Genomic DNA, 26006 nt, shown 5'->3' with positions numbered 1-26006 from the left:
TATGACGTATTTTGCCAAGGTGGTGGTGGTGGTGGTCCAAGATGGCACTACTGTCGTCAGAGTCAATTTCTGTTGAATTGAGCATGCCTTCAGACTTGTACTGGTATTGCCTCAGAGTAACCAGGTGGTCATCAACGGCAAGCCTGATATATCCATGATCTCCAGGACAGTGTCATCATACAGGACAAGTGACTGAAAGCCACCATCTCCAGGACAGTGTCTCCAAATAGTATAGCTCCACTTGAAGATCAAGATATATGTATACATTAATGTGCCATGATTTGATGCCAAGAACACCAACATCAGAGTACCAAGAAAAAACAAATATTCAGTGGTAAAAGCAACATGACTTTATTGTGCAACACACAATACCAAACTTATAGCCCATACTGTTGGACAGACAGATAAAACAAATTGAGAATTACAGCAAAGATTGAGAACTTCAGCCAAAAAGATACATATGATATAATGATAGACACAAATGATGTAAGAATTGAGACCCCGTGGAGCTGCCACTTTATCACTGATGAAACAATTAGTTGTATAAAGATTATTTTCTTTTGTATCATATCTTTGCATGTATAAAAGACTACAAACAGACTAGAGACAGATGATGAGTATAATGACTAATGATAAAAAACTGAGCAAAACATGTACAAATAACCAGAAGGAAAACACAGCTAGTCAAACAATGTCATCACTAAAGCATTTATAATCAGAATGTAACACCTCTTTTAAAAAAACTTCATAAGGGAGTGCAAAACACTTCAGTTTCTTCATGGGTAGGATTTATCAAGGGTACCCCTCAACATTTCCCGTAACTTTTTTCCACAAGATATTGAAAGGCCACTTCTCATAGTCACCGTAGAGTGGTGGCCAAAAGAATGGTTCACCAAATGCACGATAACCCCTCTGTTTAAAAAAACGGTAAACAGAATCTGCCTCGGGTGATCTTTTTACAAAATTCCACTCCATGAAAACATAAGGGATGTCAACAATATAGAACAACTTACGAGCAAATTTAAATGCCTGTGGCTCATGTCCTTCTATGTCTATTTTTAAGATTGCTTTTTTGAAACTGACTACCTCTAACAAGTCGTCCATTAGGATTGTCTTGACACTCTTGGTCTGTAAATAACTCGGTGTCGGCATGTTTAAAGACCCATTATAATAGAGTGAATCAGGGGGAATGAAACCATGTCCAAGGTTTGTACTGTTTACAACAAGATTTACAGTTGTATGGCGATCTGACACAGCATTATAAACAATTGTCACTAGGTTTTCAAAGTTACTCAGCTGAACGCTTTGATACAGTTTTCTCACATGTGCAAGATTTGCTTCGACCGCCACTACCTTTCTGTTCCACTTGGCAGCAAGCAGAGAGTAGACTCCAATGTTTGCTCCAACATCGATCACATTCAATTCCGGATCCAAAGTCAGAAGATATTCAAAAGATTTTGTCAACTTTCCCTCCCATGATCCATGTTGTGCGAGGGATTTTGAAATGTAAATGTCATTTTCTGGTGGGTAAATACAAATTGGAGTTGAACCTTTCTCTGTAGACATATCAAGACACCATGTCAAGTCTTGGTTATGGACTTCTTGTAGGAAGACATCACACTTTTGAGGGACAACCAATGGATATGATAGATGTGAAAATTTTGTCCGATCTGCATCTTTCCCCAATTGGTAAACGTAGACACCGTTAATTCGGCTGTTCATGGGACTAGATGGATCAAACCAGAGGTAAATAATGGTGAAGCCGCCAACGATGCCAAACAAAAACAGCCCAATCACCCAATCGTGGTTGACTTGGTTTCTTGACATCATAGTGCGTCACAATCGCCAAACCTGAAGTGAAAGATAGGAAATTATTTTTTTTAAATTCATGATGATAATGAATCAAAAATATATGGACTGGGTAGAGCCAAGCAAATTAATACCACAGCAAACCAGCACTAACATGACGACAGAGGAGAGTTTCCTCGTCACGGTTTGGTTCACTTTTCACGTGACATGAATTTTGTAACACCCTGTCTATTTTGACAGGCCTCCCAAAAACACTCATTTCAAGGCCTGTTAGTTTAATAATTCACCACCTGATCACTAACCATCGATATCCTAAGCTTGCCTTAATGCTGTCTCTACCATCTAGTATGCTGTTTAATGCAGCAAAACATCACATTATTGACTATTGTGGTAAAAATGCCAGTTGAAATCGATTTTTTAGCAAAAAAATTACGTTGTTATCGTCGTTGCTGGCTACGTGGGGCGTGCTTGCCGCAGAACAATTAAATAACGACGACCACAACTAACATGGCGGATGTTGCTACAACAAACTTTTCTAAAAAATGTGCTGCTGTTGCAGCTGATTAATTGCCCCTTTGCTATCACTTCAAGGCTACGATGACGCAGGTTATGGATACATCAGCTTACTCCGCCTTTGAGAGTCAGTTGAAGACACTCTGCTTACACGAATTTCCTTGTGGTATCGGTTCTTGGGTAAGAATATCAATCAAAGATCACCATGACCATGATATACCATGTATACTGTATAGAAGAGTGATATGCCTACTGATACTGATAGGCCTCAAGCTATGAATGATCATCTCATCATGCTCATCCATGGCCATTCTGCTGATGCCATGCATAAGCTGATCTGTCCTGCATGTCATGGGGAACTATCATTCTGATTGATTGAAATTGAAAAGTCAAAGAATATTTTTTGAAACTTCAGCAATGTGAAAACTTTCAGCTCTCATCAGTGGCCGGTGTAGGTCTTGTGTTGATGCTATGTTGTATGCCTACTGCAGAAGAAAGCAGGTCTTTCATGTCTTTGATTAGAGCACGCACCATCATTATCATAATAAAGCATGTTTTTCTTCATCGGATTTCAGAGGGATACAACCAAAGTTGTTATACAGAAAGATGCACCAAAGGTCAGGAAAGATACCGACTTGGTTTCATCTCGGTTTCCGATCACCCTAAAAGGTTTGTTGACGATACAATTTTCAGTTTCGTAACAAGCCAGTTGATTCTTAACCTTACAAGTATGCAAGAATTGCCGCTGATGATGACCTTCTTAAAACCTGCTCTTTTCCAAAACTCGTCTTCTGTGAGTATGACATGTGCTTGTGGCCTGTTTGGCTTTGAATACCCTCTGCCACACACTTATGCTTATATTTATTAAATTTCCAACTCTTTTTAGACTACGGAGTGCAGTTTGAGAAGACTGAGGTTCTTGAAGAATACACCACATCAAAGTACTCGCCATGGAATCTTGACTACAGTTGGAGCAATGAAGCAAAAGAACTGAGAGAAATCGCTGTAAAGTCACCTTGGCTAGTGGATCAGAAGTTCATCTTAAGTTATTTCAAAACTCTTCGCATTGTAAACAAGGGGGTAAGTACTTACCCATCTTCGCTTCTATTTGCAATTGTACAAAACAAAATCTTTGGCAAAAATCAAATTGAGTCAAGTGCAAGGTCAGATTCTCCAAACTCTGTTTTTCATTAAGAACTGTTTCAAAAGTAATCAGATATTTGCTGTTATGAGTGACCATTACCCGTGAACAGAACAACCTAGAAATGCACCCTATGAATATCAAATTGTATTTTTTGTTGTTGTATAGTATCCTTCTGTTTCACTTTTCAGGTGTGCGAAGTGGACAAACGTCTTCTAAACTTCAGCAATTTAGAAGAACTGACACTAAGTGCTAATCATCTAAAGTTGGTGAATTCAAGGAACCTACCACCAAATTTGAAGGTAAGTCAGTCCTCATGAAAGGAAATTTGAATATTTTCTAATTGTGGTTATTAGTCCAGTGTACATCATAACCAATCAAAGGAGAGGTTGGATTATGGGCCAAATACAAAGAGCTGGTCTACAACTGTCTTATCATAGCTATTGGAGGAAAGCTGACTGTTTGGAGAGATTTGTATAGACTTTAATTAGTTCACATGGAAGGAAACTTTAAATTTCAATTTGTTTGACTTTTCAGGTTTTAGAACTGTGTGCCAATGATATCAGTGACCTCGCAGACCTGTGTGTGAAAGCTCCGCCGCTTGAACACCTGGGACTTGGCTATAATAATATAGCAAACACAGATGACTACATCACTGGTCAGATATGGTAAGCTATTTTATTCCCATGTCTTGGGAATCCCAGTTGGTGCATTTCTTCTTCTTCTTCTGGCTTTTCTCTTGGGCAGTTATGCAAATCTGTCTGGTTTCTGCTCAGCATAACCCAATGACCCCCACCTTCAGCTGACATAAATACCTTAAAAATCTGAAGCTCTCAATCACAATCTCATCAGTTGCTGCATATAGAAAGGCCTGGATGACTTCTCAACTGAATCGAGTTCACAGGATCTGTAAAAAAAGTTTTTTGGCTCACCGTAAGGGGAGTCTATACGATAGCGCTGTGTCCGTCGTCGTCGTCGTCGTCGTCGTCGTCGTCGTCGTCGTCGTCGTCGTCGTCGTCGTCGTCGTATCCTAACAGTGGCACGTTTCTTAACTGCTAGGGCTATGAACTTGAAACTTTGTACACAGAATGCCCTAGGTCAGCTGACCTCTGACACTGATTTTCGGTCCGATCTGATTCTCTGTTTGGCCCCCAGGGGGCCAAATGTCGATATCTAAAAAGTGTGATATCTCGCTTATTAGTGACTTGTTTTCGATAAAACTTTTGTTGTAGGTACTCATAGCAAATATACATTTTATATTATACGGGTTTTTAATTTGACCTTGTTTTCAAGGTCGCAGAGGTCATATGGCGTAAATTGGCCATTAGAGTGTAAACTATGGCACGTTTCTTAACCACTAAAGCTATGAACTTGAAACTTGGTACATATAACCCCCTATATCACATAGCCTCTGGCGCTGAATTTTGGTTCGATCTGATTCCTAATTTTTGCCACCAGGGGGCCAAAAGTGGAAATCTAAAAAGTGTGATATCTCGCTTATAAGTGACTTGTTTTCGATAAAATTCTTATGGTAGGTACTGTTTGGAAGAATACATCACATATTTTACGGGTTTTCAATTTGACCTACTTTTCAAGGTCACATAAGTCATATGGCGTAAATTGGCTGTTAGAGTGTAAACTATGGCACGTTTCTTAACCAGTAAAGCTATGAACTTGAAACTTGGTGCATATAACCCCCTACATCAGATAACGTCTGATGTCGAATTTTGGCCTGATCTGATTCTTTATTAGGCCACCAGGGGGCCATAACGGAAAAAGGAAGAAGTGCAATATCTTGCCTATTTGAGTGAATTGTTTTCGATAAAATTTTATGGCAGGGACTCCTAGCAAGGATACATCACATTTCCTATGATTTTTGGATTTGACCTCCTTTTCTAGGTCACAGAGGTCAAATGGCGTAAATTGACCGTTCGAGTGTAACTATGGCACGTTTCTTAACTGCTAAAGCTATGAACTTGAAAGTTGGTACATGTAACCCCCTACATCAGATAATCTCTGACACCGAATTTTGGCCTGATCTGATTCTTGATTTGGCCACCAGGGGGTCAAAACTGAAAAAGTAGGACGTGCAATATCTCGCTTATTAATGACTTTTTTTCGATGAATTTTTTATTGCAGGGACTCTTAGCAATCACACGATATTGATCTTGTTGATGTCATAGACAATTATTGGTTGGATCATAAACTTATATATACTGCCCTGTCTTATTACTTGACATCAATACACATCTAAAAAAAGTCTTCATGCCTGATTGTGTTCACCATATTCACCTCTAAACTAAGCATGATCCTGCCTAATAAAAGATGTATACGGTGAGCACAATGGCCCCTGGTTATTATTGTTGCATAGTTATATTGGATTGATAAAATCTTAATGTGAATTGGTTCCATTTCAGGCCAACTTTATTATCACTTGATCTAAGTCACAACAGCCTTACTGATCTCATGGACATCGTCCGCAAACTCACAACATTACCAAAACTTAGAAATCTCATCTTGGTGGGAAATCCAATATGTGTAAGTAGAGGTCATTGTGATGGAAAGTGCTGTTATATGCTTGTTGATTAGCTGTATTGTTTACCTCTGTAATCAGGATACCTTTATATAAACGACTGCATATAAGACCAATGGTGTCCTTTAAAACACCTTGGGTGCCCAACTACATCTCTTTAGAATCTCCAACCGTTTGGTGCATTGTGAAAGTAATCAGCATTAGTAAAAGGTTGCATCTTTGTCAGAATTACCAATTTTCAATATGTTTGTTGTCTCAGATTGTTTCCTGTGTTTCTCCAGCTTATACCTGGTTACCGTGGTTATGTCATTGATAGCCTGAGAAAGCTGCAGATTTTAGATGACATCAGAATATCAGCAGATGAGGAACATCAGTTTAAAGGTTTGGCCAGAAGACGAGGTAAGTTCTTTTCGTTTCGTTGTAGTCTTTTTGCTTTCTCCATACACCAGTACATAATCTATAGACATAACTATATGGGGATGTGAGTTAAGCGTTGATAGTTCCCCAGGTCAGCAGCTTCATCTCCTTTTCTACAGTACAGCACCAGGTCACCTGGACAGCCTTGATGCTTTTTTTTGTTCAGCTGTCCATCCTAGTGCTGTCCTTGGGTGAATGTCCTGTCGCAAACATTACCCGATTTACAGTACTGTAAGTCCTAGACCAAGAATATTTTTCGTCGTCAAATTCTCTTATTACTTAACCAATTTGCCATGATGCGTCTTCTAACTACCCAATGCATTTATTTTCAGAATTTATCCTCGATGAGGCCAAAGTCAGATTTGCTGTGGATTATATCAAGAATTTACCTGTTCCAGAAGAAGTCAAGGTGAGGGTGATACTTCCATTGAGTCTTGCTGTTGGTAATTTACAGAGAGCACACAGAGCAGTTAGCACACTCCTGATATGTTAAGTCAGTTTCTCTGTCATGTCTGTGCACTAACAGAAATCATACTTTTTCTTGGATTTATTTCAGAACCCTGACGAACAACCAGAATGGCCATTGATAACCCGGAAATATTACATTGAGTACATGTTCATTGAGGAGTCCGCACCATCGGCTGAGGTCCTCCAACTCTTTGGGGATGATGGGGAAGGATCAATGAAGGAGTCCATGACGCACATCACTGAAGAGGGCGGCATGAATCAGGTCAGTCTTTATATTCACCTTCTGATAAGAATTCACCATCATCATCATCATCATCATCCATACCAACATTGTTACCCTTCTTCATTTGTGGATTTGACGTGTAGCTGAGGGAGTCTGCAGCAAGAATGAAATACTCACATGAACTTTCAGAATTTACAGTGATCGTCAATTATATTTTCAGAGCTATGGTAGCCAACAGCTGGGATCTATGCTGGATCAGCAAACAGTTTCAGTCACAAACAGGACACAGAGCTTAGACACCCTCCAGACGCATCTGCCAGGTTTGTCATCTCCATCTCTTGCCAACAATAGCTCGATTATTTTTAAAAGCCATACTTAAAGCTATACTTAAATTTGATCATATGAGACAAAATGCATCAGTGTTGAAATGATTTCTCATAATTTGCTTCCTGATTACATCACTAGGTGAGGCAGCAGGTGAGGACCCTACCACAGAGGATGCTGCCATCCCTAAACCAACGTATCAACTCGCACCAGTCAAAAGTCTAGCTTTGCCCTATGCAGAAGAGATCGAGATGAACTGGTGGAAGACAGTCACCAGGGACAACCTGCTTGGTTTGAGAGATTTCTTCAAGCAGGGCATGGAGTTTTCAGTCATTGAAGAAAAGGTCAGTTCTTAGCCTCATTCAGCACCTTAGGTATTTAGAGACTATATTTTTTCATGTTGTTTTAAAGGCTGACCTAAAGCCTACTACCCAATTTGTCACAGTCACAGATATCATCGGACACAAAAGAGAAGAATAAATTTGAGGATTTTGAATCAAGTTGCAGTAGTTTATTATTTACTGTAAGTCTAATGGTGGCTAAGGGGGTGGTGCATAAGGCACGTCCTTCCTTTTTGTCAAATAGCACCAGCGCACAGGGCACTCAAATACCCCGGATCTGCATATTTGGCACTTAAATTTTTAAATTGGGGCGAAAGTCCCTAGATTCTCCCTTGTTTTCATGATAGCACCTTCTTGATCTGCCACTGAAATCTTTTTGTACCTTTATGTTTAGGTTTTATCATACCCTGCCGACCAGGTCCATGAGTCAGAGAGCGTGCTTTCAGGAAAGAAAGGCAAAGGAAAGGAGCCGAAAAAGGAGGAAAAAAGTGCTAAGGTGAGAATGACACAGACATAAAATATAATATCAATCCTTGAAAACACTTCAAAGTTATCTTACCTGCATTTTTTTATGAACCAGTATCCTCATTAACATTCTATCAGTAACTTCTATTACATGTACTTTGATATCAATTTTGATTTTTTGAAATATCGACAGCATATGAATTGTCATTATTACTTTGATATTTCAGTAAACCGTTAATGACTTTAGTAAACCTACTTCTGGCTTTATTTAGTCATAACTTTGAATTAAGGCCTTCTTTTATAATCAGTCTCCAGGTGCTAAGTCTAAGAATAAAAAAGTAAGTTATGGTTGCATGTGTTATGTCTTGCATGGAATCTATCTTCAGGAATCTATCGTTATCTTTTAAAAAAAAGGAAGGGCAGTGTTGAGATACCTGGTTCATTACACAAAGTTTCATTTGGAACAATGATATGGGAAAAATAGTGCAATAATTGTATGAAAAGATTTCCATATGAGGCCACTTTATGAACAATTCAGTTTCTGTTTCTATCCGTATTTGCTAGTATTCTATGTTTTGCTGATTCTTTCAATGTTGCTGTTTGTTGCTGTCGTATTTGTATTGTTGTTTGAATTCTGTTAACCAAGACATTTTTGCAATGCTGAATTATCACAAAAGAATCCTTTGTGGTGATTTCGCATTATACTTTTATCTTTTGTGAATCGAGGGATTTCCTAAAAAAGGATAGACCACTTCTTCAAACCAGTTTGTACCTGTGCGCATTCTAAAACTCCAGGGAAGGTTGGCAGTTGTTCTGTCTGCCCATCCACCCATCCTTTTTTTTCCACAATATGAGTTTCACTCAACACTTTATTTTCTTGGCTATATAGGAGGAACTCAGAGTGCGCAAAATTTCGCGGGTCTCATCATCCCGTCAGGCTGACTCTCGATCTAGGAAGACGTCCCGTGGGTCTCAGGATGTACACTCACAGCATGGCCATGTACGACTCCAGAGTGATCATTTATACTTAGCGCCATCCTTGTATAATAAACCATTGCTGATTACCTTTGGCAGATTTTAAAAATGCTTCGGGAAGAACCTCATGTTATACTAACTTTCCTCATCCCCTCAGGTCTTTTAGGTTATTCTGGAATTTCACTCTCCCTTGACCTTCCCTTGCACACAGTCCAGCCTAGATGCACACTACCGTAACTTCACTAATTGAAAATCGTGTGGGTTTTAACACATGTTGAATTGCACGGTCTTGTCCTAGTTATGTTTTGTCCGTGTACAGTATAATGTGTATGTACCATCCTCTAACCTTACCCATCACAATCTTAACCCATTCTTTGCAGGATTCCATACTCTCCAGATGATTGTTCAAAACAGATTATCCTCTTGACAATTCCCAACACCTTTGTGCTATGAGTTCTTGATATAACTGGTGTATCTGGGTGATGGTTTTCTCCTTGTAACAACATAAACTTTTGTAATGACATCCTTTGCAGTAAATTTACTTGTATACGCATCATATTTTTGTAAAGAATTTACATCTCATTGAGTTTTTCTTCGAAAAGGCGGCAAAAGAACCGGAGAAGAAAGATGACAAGAAAAAGAAGAAGAAAGATTTAGACATTGAGATGCATCATATGCCAGCAGAATATACCACGCTTGTCACGTTCAACATTCCGACCGTGGACTTCAACGATGGAGAGTACGAGTATGAGCAGACGTACTTCCACGGAGAAGCAGAATTAGGTAAATAAAAACTAATCCTTACAAAAATCATCCCCTGAGGCCTACGAATTCTATTTGGCTATACCCTCTGTGCAAAATGTTGTCCTTAATTGAGACGTGTCCTGATTTACAGAGATCAAATTTAATGGATATGACCAATTTGGGACCAAATGCAGTTTTCCTGATAGAGAGAGTGTCCTTAATAGAGAGATGTCCCTCAAGGGAGGTTCTACTGTGCTTGCTTCTGTGCAGGTGAGAGTCACAAAACTTTTATCTGCAGTTGGTTAAAGCGGGGTTTTTTTCTTCAGGGGGTAAGAGTGATGTGACAGATGTGAAGGACGATAAGCATCATAAAAAAGATAAAGGAAAGGAGAAGAAGAAACCTCCGTCTGCTCACAAGAAAGATCAGAAAAAAGGTGAGAAACCTGAAAACAGTACAATGGGTGATATGAATAAAGACTAGCAAATGCTTTTATCTAAAACTCCATGTACATTTACACTAGGCCTTTCTGTACAAAATTGAAGTAAAAGCATTTGCTAGTCTTTATTCATATCACCCATTGTCATGAAGAATGTAGAAGAATATGCTTTTTGAAGAACATTTCAGTTCATTCAAGCAACAATAGATGGCACCATCTGCCCCTAATCAGAAAAATCCCCTAAGTGCACACTGCCTCATTGTTAAATTTCAAACATGATATATCAAAAAATCAATGTCTTGTCACAATCTGAGATCATATGTCTGCTATCAGATATTTTCTTTCCAGTAATTACGTGTGCATCGCATTTTAATCCGTTGTTGAGTTTCATTCTCACTTCAATGCCTCATTCCGTTGTGATTTCAGATACGGCCAAGAGTCCGAGAGCGGATAAGAAAGACGGCAAAGGGAAGGGAAAAGGTGACGATAAGAAGGGGGTAGACGGTGATGAGGAGGAGAATCTACCCCCACCCCCTCTTGAGGTCAAAATCAGCATCAAATTACAACATTGGACCACTGCTATGGATTCAGTGAAAGCAGAGAAAGAGAGACTAGATGCTTTAACTGCTTCGGAGCTGGACGCTGCTCCACAGTTACCGCAGTAACACGTTACCATGGTAATAGTTCAAAATCCATCCGACAAAGTCTGTGATATTGACAAAGAGACATTATTGACATTTGACAATGTGGAAACAAGACAATTTGCATATTAGTGTATACATATGATTTCTTCATGTAACATGTGACAAAGTTTGAGAAGACTTCACTTGTCTTCATGCTTCCTATTTTATCAAAAGTTTCCTGAATGTTGTATTGTAACCTTGGTAATAAAAGCTTTCATATAATGTATCCTTTCATTTTCAAAACAATTCATCAGTCTCAACCTTTCACTTTTGAGGTTCTGTCCATTGAGACCGTGGTAAATACCAGTGGACAATTTTTTTTTAAAATCTTGCCAAAACGTCGGTCAGTTTAGATTTCTGGCTGAGAGTTTCTGTTAAATTTATCTCAAGTTCCTTATGCTTTTATTTTCCTATCACAGTCATGAAAATCTCTGTTTGAATTCTCTTCCACCTTTGATGTGATCATCCTTGTCTGTAATCCATTGTCAAAAAGATAACCCTGCAGTTGTCAACTATCAGGACATCATCCATGACCTGCTGTCTCAATAGGCATTCAGCACAACTAGTGTTTTATTGCCTTGAGGTAAGACAAATGTTTGAAGCGAGGATTGAAAACTACAACTTCAGTGTTTGGACAGGGATTAATACGTTTTGAGAAATTGGGGCAAGAAATATGCTAGTGTTGCTTTACCCACAAGCCTGAAAACAGTGTTTTTACAGGTACAAAAGAAAGTGTCTTGCATAGTTTATCCTGTGATTCTCACGCCATGTTATCCACTGCAATGACATGTTATTGCAGTAAAATCATCATCTTCAAATTTTTGTGAACACCAAAAATGGCTACTAATCTATGATAAGATTGGAGAATATCTGTGTGATGATTCTACAATATTATGATTTGTAAGCTAAATATATGTTTGGACATTCTATTGCACATATTGTAAATAAATTGTAAGAACAAATATAAATAGATTGTAAATAGGTGAAATGATTTAATAAATTCAATTTTATAAAGATTTGTCTTTACAATTCTCTATTTAAAAATGTTTTAAGTTTGTTGCCTCTTGGCTACAATTGAGAAAGTGGCATTTATCACTTCAAAATGGTTTGCCCATGGCTGAGTCTATCAGAAGACCTCGGGCTCAAACACATCCCTTTCGAATAAGACGGTCTCAGTCTGAGATGTGACAGTTGGTCACAGCCCCTAGATGTGAGTGAGGATGACTCAAGAAACTGGTGGATATTCTGAGGACCGAATGGCTGATGAAATCTCAGTTCTCTTTGGCTATTTCCCCAGATTCACGAGTACTGGATTGTGAGAGACAGAGAACTTAACTTACTTCACCAGCCATAGGTTGTAAGAGACAGGGGGGCAAAGCACGAGCCTTTCGTTGTGAAAGACAGGGGACTATACGACTGGTTCGGAATTTATGCCTCCTGCTTCACCAGCTACATGCTGGCAGGGGAACAAGTTGTAAAATACAGGGGACCAAACTCGGAATGAGAGGGTCTGTTACTCCTGCTACACTGGCCACAAGTTATGAAAGACAAGGGACTTTTCATTTTGCTGCACCAGCTGCAAGTTGTGAAAGACAGGGGGTATATTCCTCCTACTAACCAGTAACTGTTTGTAAAAGACAGAATACATGTACTACTGTCCGTCCTGCTTCACCAGCCACCGGTTGTGAAAGTCCGCGGACTATTCCTCAGCCAAAGGTTGTGAGAGACAGGGCACCAACATGTGAAGGGCAGAAGACTCCTCCTCTGGGGACGATACTCCCTGCACCACCGCTTCATATGTTGTGGGAGACATGGGGCCAATTTGTAAAAGAGGTGGATTATTCCAGTCGCTGGTTATGAAAGACAGTGGGCTATATCACCATTTGTGAAAGACCTGGAGTTTTATCGCCTGCGCCAACAGCTACAGGTTGTGAGGCACATGGGACCACGTTGTGAAAGGCAGGGACTATTCCTCCTGCTACACCAAACCGCAATTTTCAAATACAGACGAATATACACCCTACTACAACAGTCAGTAGAGATAGGGACCAAGTTGTGAAGGCGGGGACCAAGTTGTGAAAGACAGGCGACTATTCATCTTGCGACACTCAGCTTCAGGTTGTGAAGACAGCCAGGGGACCATATTCTCCCTGCTACACATACCACAAGTTGGGAAAGACGGGGCTGCTCCTCCTGCTACATGGCTACAGGTTGTGAAAGACATGCAGATTTTCCTCCCGCTAATCAAACCCAGCTGGTTGTGAAATACATGGGTGTTCTGCAACAGCCACAGACGGAGACCAAGCTGTGAAACACAGGGGACTATTCTTCCTGCTACAGCAGCCACGTGGTGAGAAAGACAAGGGACCATTTCATGATCCTGTTTCACCATAACGGTTGTGAAAGACATGAGGGAAGCCCGGAAAGCAAGAATGAGTGGGCAACTGCAGGAAAGGGGCGATACAGCAGTTACCTATCAGTGGCAGTGACCACTAGACGGCAACTACTTGTTTGGGAGGTCTCATCACAGAGATCAAAATGAGTAACAAATGAGTAACATATCAGATCTAAATGAGTAACAAAATCAGTATCACCTCTGTTGCTGTCAAGCCATATCTAACCTTCCAGTAAGACTGGACCAAAAGTCACTGATAAATGGTTGTATATCTTGAGACTTGACTTCAGTTTGTGACATTGTCCGTAAGTCTCTGATGAATGGTTGTCATGCATATCCAAGTGAAAGGTCTCTCTCCCAGTTTACGCTATTGCCCTTCAGTTTACAAGTGACATTCTCTGCCAGTCACTCCTTCAGGTTGGGACATTGTCTGAGGATGTTACTAATGAGTGGTTGTTATGTCTTTCGAGACACGTGTCTCTGACTTGAGCTTACGCTCTTGTCTTCCAGGTTGTGACATTAGGTGCAAGTAACTGCTGAGTCGTAGTCCTCATGTCTTTAGTGACAGGTATCAGACTTCAGGCAACTCCATATTTCTCTAGGTTGTGCCATTGTCTTCATTAGACTAACACAAACACATCCTCTAAGAAATGTCTTTATTAAAATTTGAAATGTCGTAGTACAATTTTTGTTGTTATTTACAGTGGAATTTGATGGAAGAAGATTTGTCAAAACAGACAACCTTACCAAAATTATTATACAATTGCTTAGTTCATAAAGTCCATTACTCATACAGCTGACTGTCTTCGTCTTGTATTGTTACAAAATTTTGATTAACCCACTTTGAATCTATCAGGATTCTATGATGATTCGCCTCCCTCCCGCGGCCTTTTCGTGCCTGACGTCCTCCAATTGACATACTACATTTTGAAATGGTGTAATAGGAATCTGTGTCCTCTGGGAAAGTTCCGCGCCATTGTTTCATGGTACATGGCTAAAGAAACAAATCAACAATATCTTACAATAGTTGCCTTAGTGGGACATCATGACGTACTTTCTTAAAGCACATATATAGGTATTTAATCTAATTCTACATCTAACCTCGCTTATTAACAACCATCTAAGCAGTGATTTTGCATTGAAGGCATTGATATTGTCATCGACGCAAACCTGAGAACGGTTTTGTGTATAGGAAGCCTACGTAGTGTAAGACTAAAATATAGCGCACAAGGGCGACTAAATCGCGGCGACAGTCGCAGCGACAAAAAAATCTTCTCTTGCTAACGTACTCGTACAACCAGCAATACCGTTTTTCTGTCGCTGCGACTAACGCTCTCAATTTACTTGCCCATGTGCTCTGTTGAAACGTATTGTCTTATCTTACAAATAACATCTTTAATTGACTCCAAGACAGATGTCAACATTAAACACCAACGCCGTATGAAGTCTCGTATGGAACGAACATCAAGTCAATTTGATACGTAAGTGACATAGCATTTGAGAATCAACCCTCGCTGAAAAACCAACGACACTCTTTCGCGGACAAGAGTCAAACAGGGCAGTTAGCCAATGACTCTCCAAGCAGGGACCTCAGCGCATCCTTTGATACAAACGAAATGTCCCATAACTATTATGGCCCCAGCGTTTTTGAACAAATACGTGCAGGAGAAGATCTACGAGACATTTTTCAGTAACTGAGCGAGTCGTGAACGGCGACTTCATACGTCATCTCAAAACTTTCGCACTTGTACCACCACGAACGCTTCTGGCAGACTCTCTTGGGGACGAATGTGAAGCATTTCATTCCGATCACGTTGAAGTAGAGATTTCCAACCATGTCCGCGGTCGGGTCTGTCTTCCCCCGAAGACAAGAGCGAAACCTGCAAAATACGAAAGACGGAGACATTTTGAATAAAAACATTCTGAAAGCTGGATCAAAAAGACACTCTTGTAGCATTTTGTAAAGACTGTGGTTGTCCTCTCTCTGACCTAAAACATGATTTTTTTACAACGTTCTCGCAACGTCAATGATGAGTTCAGGGTACTGTCGCCCCAAGCTAGTGTCTTCTCTTCACTGTAAATGTTCTTTGGGCTGTTTGTGTGCGAAAAAGACCTAGCGAAGATTGTCACATCTCAGTCTCCACCAAGGACCGTTTTGACGGCCCCGAAGACCGAATCAGCCTAGTTTGGTTCAGTTCTACTTGGCCTGTCGTCTGCTCATCCGGATCAAACTTGACTTTGAGGTTGTACCGACATTGCTGTATAGCTTGTTCTTCAAAGTAGAGAAACCACGCAAAGCTGGCTTCCGCTGGGTTTTCGGTATTTGAAGCGATATACCAGACTTGTGGGTCAGGGTGAATTTGGACCATTCATCCCTTTTGAATTAATTATTGTTATCTGACGGAAATGTGCCGTCGTGGAGATACAGCCCGCCCCGTCTCCTAACGATGTTATCACAACAGAGAAAACAGTTATGATCTACATAGAAAGGAAGACAAAATTCAAATCACATATTCGAAGTGGAAAAAAACCGTCTGGAGACAAAATCCATCAATTTTACAACAATAAGAAATATTTGGGTCAGCTGAGTTTACCAACAAACTCTTCATATTGTTCGCAGACACAATACGAATGTCTCTATTTTGGCAACTCGCCAAGTATCCGAGCGAGAAACTGATAGTGTCAAGTTTCAGGCAAATCTTTACTATAAAAGACACGGGTAGACTGGGATGTGATAATATTGTCCTCAACTATCTTGACCTTTTACTTAAAGTGAACTAATCAAGCATTCTGAGGTGGTTGTGACTTTGTCCTCAAAAGACAATTTTGGGACGAATGGAAATCATAAGTGAACACAACGGAATCTCTTTCTGTTGAACAGTAGCAAAGATGAGGGTGGTGTTTTTCCCTCACAACAATAGTCACAAAAATACACTTTTGTGCCGTATTCGTAGGAGAGGGGATAAAGAATTGAGGAAATTCGTCACCCAGAACTTGGTGAGCAGTTGACCCAGTAGCGACAGTGCTTGTTGTGGGTTAGGACAGTCGCACCCAGACTTCGAGACGTTTCATTCATTTTATCATTGGCATTCAGCAAACGATATTTTCTTTTTATTCTGAGATGGCCATTCACGGCAGGAATCATACTATATCGAGCACCTGATTTTTAATGGTCTCCAGTCACTTGAGGTCGAGACTACTGACGAAAAACCGCAACTTGGATGAGTGCCATAGCGTACAACGCTGTCCCCTGTGGCGAAGCCTTGTTGTGACTGCAATATAGTGTTTTATGGATATTTGCGTGTGTTTTGTTCGATTACGGAACGAAAGACAAAACCAATTTCGACCCAGGATGTCTACAGCGAACGGATACCACAATAAATTAGTTTTTCACGGTGGTTCACCGTCATTCGTCCTGCCATTCTTGTTCCTGACTTCAAGGGAAATTTGGTAGGTTGTGCCAAGAAACTCAAATATACCATACCAACAGATGAATGACATGGAGACAATGTCACAACATAGTAATTTATGGCTTTGGACAAGACGAAGACAAAACGTCGCGTCCTCACGATTGTCCGCAGTGGCCCCGGCAGCGAAGTATTATTCTGCCTGGCTGCGCTTTTCTCCATCTTGACCCTTGGCCCTTGGCTTGCGAACAGGTTTACTTGCCAGGAGCCTTCTCCGAAGTACTGATTACTTTGCTGTTGATGCTGAATTAATTATTCAACACATAGGAATGTTCTACCACATAATGTTTAATTGATTCCTAGAATGAAAATATGGTGATTGGCACAAGAAAATAGGAATGGCTGCACAGGGAAGGAGTTATGCGTCTTCCGTTACAAGTATGTCGGACTGCATTCTCAGAAAAGCTTCGATTCAAGGCAAATGAGATGATAACAACTTATAGATACTCGACAGAAGTTAACAAAAACATCGGTCAGTAATAGACAACCATCGTCATGTGAGGCGTATTAGACCAAAGTATTTAATGTATTTGACGCAGAAAAAACACCAAAAAAACCAAATAGTTGATGATTTGATGAGTTGCCATATTTCATGATTTAGTGAAATGGCATTTGTTGCATGGGAAACTGTGAGGCTGGATAAAGGAACTTTATCTTCAACCATCATTTCCTTTTAGTTAGAAGTAACTTTTCTCAAAGCGGTGTATTGCTATTATGATGCGTTCTGCGACGTAGGCACTAGTAGAGGCAAAGGGCATCTTCCGATCGCACCCGACAAGGAATGTGCTGAAGAAGCAGAAAATGTCCTCCTTGTATTCTGAGGATTTGGATTGTGTTATATGGTTTTATAGAGGCCATGATGGTCAATAACTTAGAGATTAAAGCGCACAATAGAATCCTTTGTTCCCCGGACATTCAATCCGAGGACATTTCAAACTTCGACATCGCTGGTTACATTTTTTTTCATAAAATATTGTTAATATTTATGGAGTCTTGATGCATTTCTTGATGAGCGGTATCAATGGATGCCATTCTTTCAATGGACTATTAGGCCCGCTATGGCAAGATAAATACCCTTAGTCGAAAGCCGGTCGAGTAGGCCTAACTCGACCATCGTACAAGTGTGACGCGTGGGTCAGTGGGTCCAGGACTTGAAGATGACCAATGTCCAAATTAGTGTAAGATCAAAGGTGTCTGGTGACTTAATAATGTGATGGGGACAAAAATTCCTCTGAAGTTGATAGTTAAGAGGTTAGATTATGAGCGGTTGCCCCACATAGTACTCAAGTAGTTTATTAAACTGCGGCATCGTAATTGAAATATTGTCACAGCGTATCGAATTCAATGGAATTGAACTTTGTCAAGCACACTTAAGGTAAGTAGACTCCTAATCGGTGCAATGTTCAAGAGACGGTCAAAGGGACATGAAAGAGAATTTAGCACAGAGATTCGTGTACCAAAAGATAGGTCCGTGATCCGGCCCGTGATTAAAAGAAAACCAACCTATTTCTGAATATAATCCGGTTTTATTGGATTACCTAAGCTTTTGGCTTGAAATGTCAAAACCAGGTTAGAGTCCATCTGAGAGTTGTCCACACCAACTGTATGTGTCACTGTCGTTGTTCTTATTGTGAAATCAACCCAGTTCTTATCTATTACAATATGATAATGATTGTTTACAAACAAAGCATTTTATTATGGTAACGTGTACGGACTTACCAAACTTGAAACAATGTACGTTACACTGTTCCAACTTTCAATCAAAATATCGTTAGTTACAGCAGAGACAAGATTGTGACATCCACCCCGGCTGGAAGGACCCTTATTTTCAGACGGTATTGCATCAAATAAGATTGATAATGGATACTGTTTTCTCTGAATACCAGGTATATGTATATGCAGCGGGCATATTATGATATCACCATCACTTCAGCGGTTCGTCGACAATTTAAAAGAGAGCTGATACGGAAAGTTTTCGGCTTGTGTGTCAAGGTGGGGTTCATAAGCAACGAACTTTTAACTCTGGTTGTGACTAACCCAGTTTAAAAAAAACACCACGTGAACTCCATTGAGACATCTAAGTTTTTCACTCTCGTCAGTAAAATTTGAATGCTTTTTCACACGTCATAAAGAACATTTTATTTGCTTGTCCTCAGCAGCTTCTCAGACTCATCCCCCCACTAAAGCTTTGATTGTCCCCTTTCATTACAAATAGGTCACATAATTTACTTCTGAGAAAGGTGATAAATCGGATGTTTCTAGTCTCGCCTCCGATTGGCACATCTTCAAGGTGTGTCACATCCCGGTCCGTTGATTGGTTTTTCCTCTAATGCCAAGGAGACACTCCTACATATCAACCAATCGAATCATGGGAAACTGTAAATATTTTGCTTTGGGCGATGACACACCCACGGCAAGCCTCCGAATAGGACCAATTGTGATGGTGGGTATGTGGACGTTACCCATAATTGTGTTCTCTTCTTTAATTTGAGGTGTTTTTTTTATTCAGTGGCCACCAAAATGTAAACCAGGTCCAGTAGGACCCCGAGGTCAGCTTCTCTTTTTGTGGTTTTCATGGGAATGATCAAAGTAAATTACAAAGGCGGAACTCGATAATGCGGTTGTCGAGTCTGGTTGGCAGTGGTCCTCTTATGTCTTCATTTTTATGAGAGAGGACACTTTATCATCCGATGACAGAAGGTCGGGCATGCATGAAAGAAAGATCAGACCGCTATTTCGAAATAATGTTATGATTATAAAGCCTTTTTGTATACGATAATATGGAATTTCTGATTGACTGACTCGGGTGTGGAGACGGTACCATTATTCGCCTCTCAAACGAATTGTCTCCATTTTTAATATGATATTGTTGTTTATCTTTGATAAATAGGATGCTGACACAGACTGGTTGACCTCAACCGAACATAACCAAAACGGAAATAAAGGACGTCTAGATTTTAGAATTACTTCCTCGTGAGACTGCTGCTCCTAACAACTACTGTAAAACCGGATGATGACTGCCTCGGGAGTATAATCATCACACGACCTTGAATATCTTGGTGTCTCTTGACCGACTCCAGTAATTGTCTCTGAATGTTATATTTCAGTTTACAAGTACATCTTATTATTCTGAAGGACGCATACTTTGATCTGGCAATATCTGTATAAATTCTTTTATAATCATGTGATATTGAGTTCGATACTAGCCTCTGATTAATAACTATCACGATCGAGTGTTGATACTTCAAGCAATGTTGTGCAACAGTGGTGTTCTAAGAACTGACTAACGGTCAATTCAAAGTAAGGCTTAGTAATGATTTCTTGGTGTAGATCGTTTCAACTTGCCGTCATCACCCTGATTGCACTCCTGAGGTAGCGGTTTCGGTCACAAGCAAGTCCAACACTGTGAAAATTTCTGCGGAGGTGTGTAATGTAAGCCCTTTGATCATTAGTCGAAATGTCTTCAGGATCTATCGTGTTGCGGCTATATACTGAAATGGCGCACATGGTGTAACAAAAAGTATCGATCATCAACTTGCACCGATTATCATCAAACGATATGATCTCATGAACCATACAAGGTGATAAGTGAGGTCGTCCTCTAATGAGTTGCAGATGGCAAAAAAGCTAGACAGCGGCAGCCTTGAACTTTCATGTTGCTTTTCTAAACATACGCATGCAACGTTTTTGATATATGGAATCATGATTGATATATTGTATCTGTCTATCAGAAAGAAATATATGTATTTGACTGTATCTATGTTTTGAATGACCATTAATACGCAGAAGAAAAGCTGTAAGCTAGTGGCCTCGTAAACTGGCCTTCACATCACAGGACAAGAAAGTTGCTTCTCGACATTTGTGTTTGATTGACCAGCGTGATATTTGCTGCCTCGGGAGCGTCAGCTTTTTGTAATGGGGCGAGATGAGGACAAAACAAGCCCTACGGCGGGTGATGTTCTCTTGGCATTGATGAGAGCAGACATTCAGATATGGTGGGTCATCCGAGGCATCATTGGGGTATACTGCACCGTCTCTTCTTTCGACTTCTACTAAATTACCGACAATCGCCATATCCTTTGAAACAAGCTCCATTCCGTTAAGGACCATAATGGTTATGTTTGCGGTATCAATTATTAAAGAATGTTTTCTTCTAGACTGTGCCCTTGCTACAGGATCAAGTTCACATATATTTTGTATTGTTTTCGTCTACGTATTTCATTTGTATTTTTCATAATCGCGCAAGTGGTACAAGAAAGAAATGCCATACACATTGAATTGACTATTCAGTAAATACCAACACGGCTTTGTTTTGGTGCTGTAATCTAATGTGATAACAGTGCACCATTTATCCTACAAGTTCACACGTGATCCCAGGGTGAATGTTTTTACCAGCATATCTTTAACATGGGTTAGGTCGACGTCGTTGGTCCCGTGTTAACGGCCTATAATGATTGTTGAAATAATATAGTCTGCTGAACTTGTCCTCGTTATTGTGTCAATGTCTTGGAAAATCATCTTAATTTGAAATTAGGATCAATTAGGACCATTGAGTCAATTAAGATCATAACTCAATGAAAGTGGGCCTTTGGGTTGCAGTACAATACAGCACCGGTCAAATATAATACCCCCCGGCCCTTACCGACAATAAACATGAAACGAGTCACAACCACGGGCGCGGAGACGGTCTTTGTCTGGGTCTCTGAGAATGACTTTGCAAAAAAAATGACACGACGTTTATCACCAAACGATTTCGCAACGGGCTAAGATCAGGCCATGGCAATGACAATGGCCAGGTTTACATCCTGGGATTACATGATATTGCATATCTGATATCAATTGTGGAAAGTATATTTATATTTAGTCCTAATATGTAAAGTCAAGGACTTAGTGAGCCCCCCTTTAGGTCGGGGGAGCTCCCCCGAACCCCCCGACGAGCATATGTTAAGTGCAAGCTCTAACAACTACAGCTGTTACAATGGGGGGACACCCCCCAAACCCCCCTCCGTCGACATAGATTTTTACCAGTGCGTTGGGGGGAAGCTCCCCCCAAACCCCCCCCCCGGTGGACAGTCAACTAGCCCTTCTGTGTCATACTGCTGGAGGGGGGGGGGGTGCGATGAGACCATCCATATAGTTCCTTCCGACACAGTTTTGTTTTGGTAATGTAATACATTGTGATTGTCCTTATTCACGGGAATCGGGCGTTTCCAGTGATATACGACACAAATGGGTTGTCCTCATGCATTCACTTTGGAAACGCATTTTAAAATAGATGTTACGTCCTGTTAATGGGTCACGTCAAGGAGGATACCGCGGTGACGTCACATCACGTGATCCCGACCCATATTACTGATCGCTATGGCCAATCAGATTCAGTCTACTGACAGCAGCAGCACTGAACACATCTCCACGTCTCACTGTCTGGTGCGCTCCTGTACACAAAAACACCAATAGACATGAAATATTGCAATACCTAGTATTGATTCTTCCTGTGTAAAATAAAATTTACAGAGCAGATTAACTTCCACGAATAAAAAAGACGTTTGGCGTGGCCAAAGTGCAGAAATAATGTCTCCGCTAAAATACACTACGAAGTACACTAGGCAATGCACTACGCAATATACAGTAGAGATGCAGTTGAGTTTGTTATTGTTTTGACTTAGAAGCCCGCCCATATCATAATATATTCATGTATTCATGAAGTATGAACTCATTTCTGTCCCATACAACTCTAAGAACAGTCAATTTCTCCTTAAATCATCACCGAAACCGCGATATCCGCAGGAAGATTTCGTTCTAGTGTCCGAAAATGCATGATCTTACAGGGGCGCTAACTCGACAAATGGAGGGGATCTATGGGGATCTATGCGAGTTTTAGGTCCAACAGGTCTCGAACTTGTAAAATCTGTAAACATGCCTCCAAATCCCATTATGATAATGAAGAGATTGCCCCATATCTGGGAGACGGTTTTAAACCATCGCTAATTTTGGAAGATCGGTGCCCGGCTATTTGGTTAAAAAAAACCTATTTTTCCCCATCAAAACAGCACTTTTCATTATTCAAATGATAGCTTATTGTCTGAAGACTTATTTCATAGCAGAAAAGTACTAATAACTCTGATTTGATGCGAAAAATCTAACTTTTTTGATGACTTGATTTTCCCTTGGCCGTGGATCGAGTTTGTTTACAATATGCAGTGCCATCTTGGAAAAGCCGTGACGTCACCGCGGTATCCTCCTTGGGGTCACGTCATCATCGCGGGAAAACTGGGAAAAACTCCCTAACGAGACCAGAGCAGACGGCTGAAAGTAGTTTAATCAATGGCCGCTAGGGTACAGAATGTCGCTCACCCGAATTTTTCACGCAACTTTTGCTAAATAGAGCTAGTTCTAGTTTGTTATTCATTTTGATACTTCAGATTTGGGCAGTAGACCAATATAACTAAGTCGTCAGTGTGGTTTTAAGCAGGGAAAACGTATTTGTTTTTCTTAAAGTGCCTTTTTTGGACGGGTGTGTGCGATTGTTTTGTTTATGTCACGTGACCTCGACCATGTCGACACAAAATTGATATAAAACCACCTTTTCTGTCATTATTTATGACGGATATTTCTCTAATAAAAATATCAATATAATTGGCCAATTTCTTAGGCATATGTAGCGAATTCCCATGAAGATTTAAATTAGATGTTCTCGTAACCTGTTACAACTGGTCTGATTTATAATTCAGCGCTACAACTGGTCTGATTTATTTATTCAGCGCCATTTTGAAAAACCAAAAAAAATTGTTTGTTGGATATACAATATTTACTCTCTTTATTTCACTTCATTTACATTATATACTCCCGCACACACGTGTATCTTAAGAGCCCCTCCTAAGAGGGGGGCTTATGATCAAAAGCGTCATAGATTGTGACAGTGGCAAAATATAATGTAAGCAACCTGGTACCGTAAGAACAAGTTTACTGAGCGTCCGACCGAATCGATTCGACTTCGGTTCAACTGGTGCAACATCGAGGATCGCAAAACAATACAAAAAATAATCCATTTACATACCCATAAAACATTAATCATATTAATATTTCTTTAAAATATCATAAAGAATGTATGTGGAGATTCATGGCACAACCATATCATGGCTGTACGTCCAGGCAGTTTCGGAATGCAGTTGATGGGACTTCACCTGCTTGTTCAGAAGGCGAAATTGGGACAACTACGAAGTTTGACAATGGCGAGAGGGGATTGAAAGGGTGGGGCGATGGCTTGAAATATATCGGACCAAGGATGTGTAAATACAACTCCCTGATCGGACCACATCGGAACAGGCGAGGCGATGACCCCATTCACTCTTTATTTAATAGAAGTCGTAAAAGCAAGACAGGCGAGTTGTCCTCGACGCTGCGGTTAGGTTCTCAGAATGTCGGGTTCAGTAACCGAAGGTAACCAGTGACGTTCAGTGGAATGATAAAAACAAATTAAAGTAAGGGAAATCAAAGGAGACGTCTTTCGTGAACATGTGAGGAAAACAGGGGCACAATTTAGCGATTGCTAAGTAGTTCAAGTATGAGAGAAATCGGAGGGTATAGGGGTGCCAACATATTTTAAGAGGTTAACTTACGCGTGATCGCAGTCACAGTGACTGAGCGTGTGTAGTCTGAAGTTCAGGAATCCGTATTTCGTCTCCATGGCTCCGATGAAGAAAGGGCAGTGGTCATGCGTCCGACAACACTTGTCCGTGTCTCTGTTTGGGCCGAGGTCTTCGTATCGGGATGTCTTCGCTCCTCGGCCACACCAGTTCGTTCCGGGGAAGATTCCGAACTCAGATTCGTCTCCTGCATTCACGGCGCGGTGGATTTGGTCTCCTTGGTTTATGGGGAGGTGGGTTTGCCTTTTCTTCCTTACCATACCAGAGAACCCTTCCTTAGACTGCTTGCTCCTCCTCAGGGACAGCTTAACAGATTTGTGATGTTCGCGGCACTTCTTTAACAAAGAATGGAAGTCTGCAATATGTCTAAGTCCCTCGGGTAAAGCTTGTCCTAATCTTAGCGTGGTGATGTTCTCCTCTTTAATCTGTTGTGGGTTCTTGAACTGGTCCGGCACGAATGTCTCAGTGAAGGTGGTCACAGCCTCATCGTTCTTCCTTATATCACAATCTAACACTTGGTCCCGTCCTCGCATGATCGCCTGGACGAGCTCTTTCCCATCGCTGACCTCCCTGTACGCCAGCTCCTCAGGGTGGTTTGGGATGTCCGTGTCCCTGGCGAGAATACCATTATGAATGATGTGTTGGACTCTTTGCCCGTCCGTCCTAAGGACAGTGCGGATGACGTTGGCACTGTCCACCCGGAGTTTACCCTGGCAGACCTGAGCCACAAGCACGAGGGCGAAAACAACCAATAATCGGCACATGTTGCTGCAGAAGAACTTGAAACGTAACTGATGGATTTCTTACAGTACCACTGTTTTGTTAATGGTTGTGATGCCCTGGTACTCGGACTGACGTAGGGAAATCTGTTTGGGCGACGGTCCAATTTATACCAGCAGGGGGTTCCACCGGAGCTACTCAAACTAGATTGGTTCGCCTGGGAGAAGCACCGCCTACTTCGGTCTCTAGCAGACGATAGAAGCGTGCAGTTGATATCAAAGTTCACAGATCTATTGATATTGAAGGTTCAAAGTTAAATCTGTAGATCAAGAAACGAACTAGCTCACTAAATATCAATTAGATCACTTTGAGATATATCATGAATAAATAAACCAACTTTTCCAGATACACATGAACTTCTAACTTTGTTAGCGGTCAAGGGTTTCAATGTTCCAAACCGTTCTGATAGTTCGCACAATAGGTTTTACTTTCTTGAAGACCCCATTGACACAAACCCCTGACCCTGCTTTGTGTCGCTCTCTCGTTTCTCATTCAGGATGTCATCGGTGAATGGAAAATAGTCACAATCTCATGTGGTGATATTTTCAGGAAGGAGATAAAAGCGCAAGTTATTGAGTGCAGACAAGGACAACTCTGTCCTGTCGGTCAGAAACTCTGAACGCAGTGGATCCGATGAAGGATGTC

At 40.7% G+C, this 26006-nt stretch overlaps 3 protein-coding genes across 5 annotated transcripts; 1 reads left to right on the top strand and 2 right to left on the bottom strand.

The window, feature by feature from the left end:
- Nucleotides 1–335: 335 nt before the first annotated feature.
- Nucleotides 336–2249, bottom strand: LOC135483008 (uncharacterized). Its single transcript, XM_064763502.1, has 2 exons — nt 2112–2249; nt 336–1851 (listed from the first exon to the last, which is right to left on the bottom strand). The coding sequence occupies exon 2, from the start codon at nt 1828–1830 to the stop codon at nt 793–795; it is 1038 nt and encodes a 345-aa protein (XP_064619572.1). The 5' UTR covers nt 1831–1851; nt 2112–2249; the 3' UTR covers nt 336–792.
- Nucleotides 2250–2292: 43 nt separating this feature from the next.
- Nucleotides 2293–11390, top strand: LOC135483006 (leucine-rich repeat-containing protein 43-like). 3 transcript variants are annotated; one of them, XM_064763496.1, is made up of 16 exons: nt 2293–2502; nt 2898–2991; nt 3209–3402; nt 3655–3765; nt 4001–4131; nt 5881–6001; nt 6278–6395; nt 6746–6822; nt 6970–7143; nt 7325–7424; nt 7570–7772; nt 8164–8265; nt 9124–9234; nt 9812–9992; nt 10280–10387; nt 10817–11390. In XM_064763496.1, exons 1-16 carry the CDS (start codon nt 2407–2409, stop codon nt 11053–11055), a joined length of 2160 nt encoding a protein of 719 aa, XP_064619566.1. In that variant the 5' UTR covers nt 2293–2406; the 3' UTR covers nt 11056–11390. The 3 variants fall into 3 exon arrangements, with proteins under 3 accessions (XP_064619566.1, XP_064619567.1, XP_064619569.1); XM_064763497.1 differs by lacking the exon at nt 9124–9234 and adding an exon at nt 8543–8572; XM_064763499.1 differs by lacking the exon at nt 9124–9234.
- Nucleotides 11391–14110: 2720 nt separating this feature from the next.
- On the bottom strand, nt 14111–25418 carry LOC135483001 (uncharacterized). Its single transcript, XM_064763491.1, has 2 exons — nt 24555–25418; nt 14111–15348 (listed from the first exon to the last, which is right to left on the bottom strand). The coding sequence occupies exons 1-2, from the start codon at nt 25343–25345 to the stop codon at nt 15156–15158; spliced, it is 984 nt and encodes a 327-aa protein (XP_064619561.1). The 5' UTR covers nt 25346–25418; the 3' UTR covers nt 14111–15155.
- Between the last annotated feature and the right edge of the window lie 588 nt (nt 25419–26006).

Source organism: Lineus longissimus, chromosome 2, assembly GCF_910592395.1.
Source record: "Lineus longissimus chromosome 2, tnLinLong1.2, whole genome shotgun sequence".
Taxonomy (NCBI): Eukaryota; Metazoa; Nemertea; class Pilidiophora; order Heteronemertea; family Lineidae; genus Lineus; species Lineus longissimus.
This window is presented reverse-complemented; position numbering and strand designations above follow the sequence as displayed.

Excerpts from the sequence above, each read along its gene's own strand:
- LOC135483008 (XM_064763502.1), bottom strand. The coding sequence starts at position 1,830 with ATGATGTCAAGAAACCAAGTCAACCACGATTGGGTGATTGGGCTGTTT.
- LOC135483006 (XM_064763496.1), top strand. The coding sequence starts at position 2,407 with ATGACGCAGGTTATGGATACATCAGCTTACTCCGCCTTTGAGAGTCAG. Across the intron at positions 6,396-6,745 it reads AGGTTTGGCCAGAAGACGAG|AATTTATCCTCGATGAGGCC; the intron begins GTAAGTTCTTTT and ends ATTTATTTTCAG. Across the intron at positions 10,388-10,816 it reads CAAGAAAGATCAGAAAAAAG|ATACGGCCAAGAGTCCGAGA; the intron begins GTGAGAAACCTG and ends TTGTGATTTCAG.
- LOC135483001 (XM_064763491.1), bottom strand. The coding sequence starts at position 25,345 with ATGTGCCGATTATTGGTTGTTTTCGCCCTCGTGCTTGTGGCTCAGGTC. Across the intron at positions 15,349-24,554 it reads CACTGTGACTGCGATCACGC|GTTTCGCTCTTGTCTTCGGG; the intron begins GTAAGTTAACCT and ends CGTATTTTGCAG.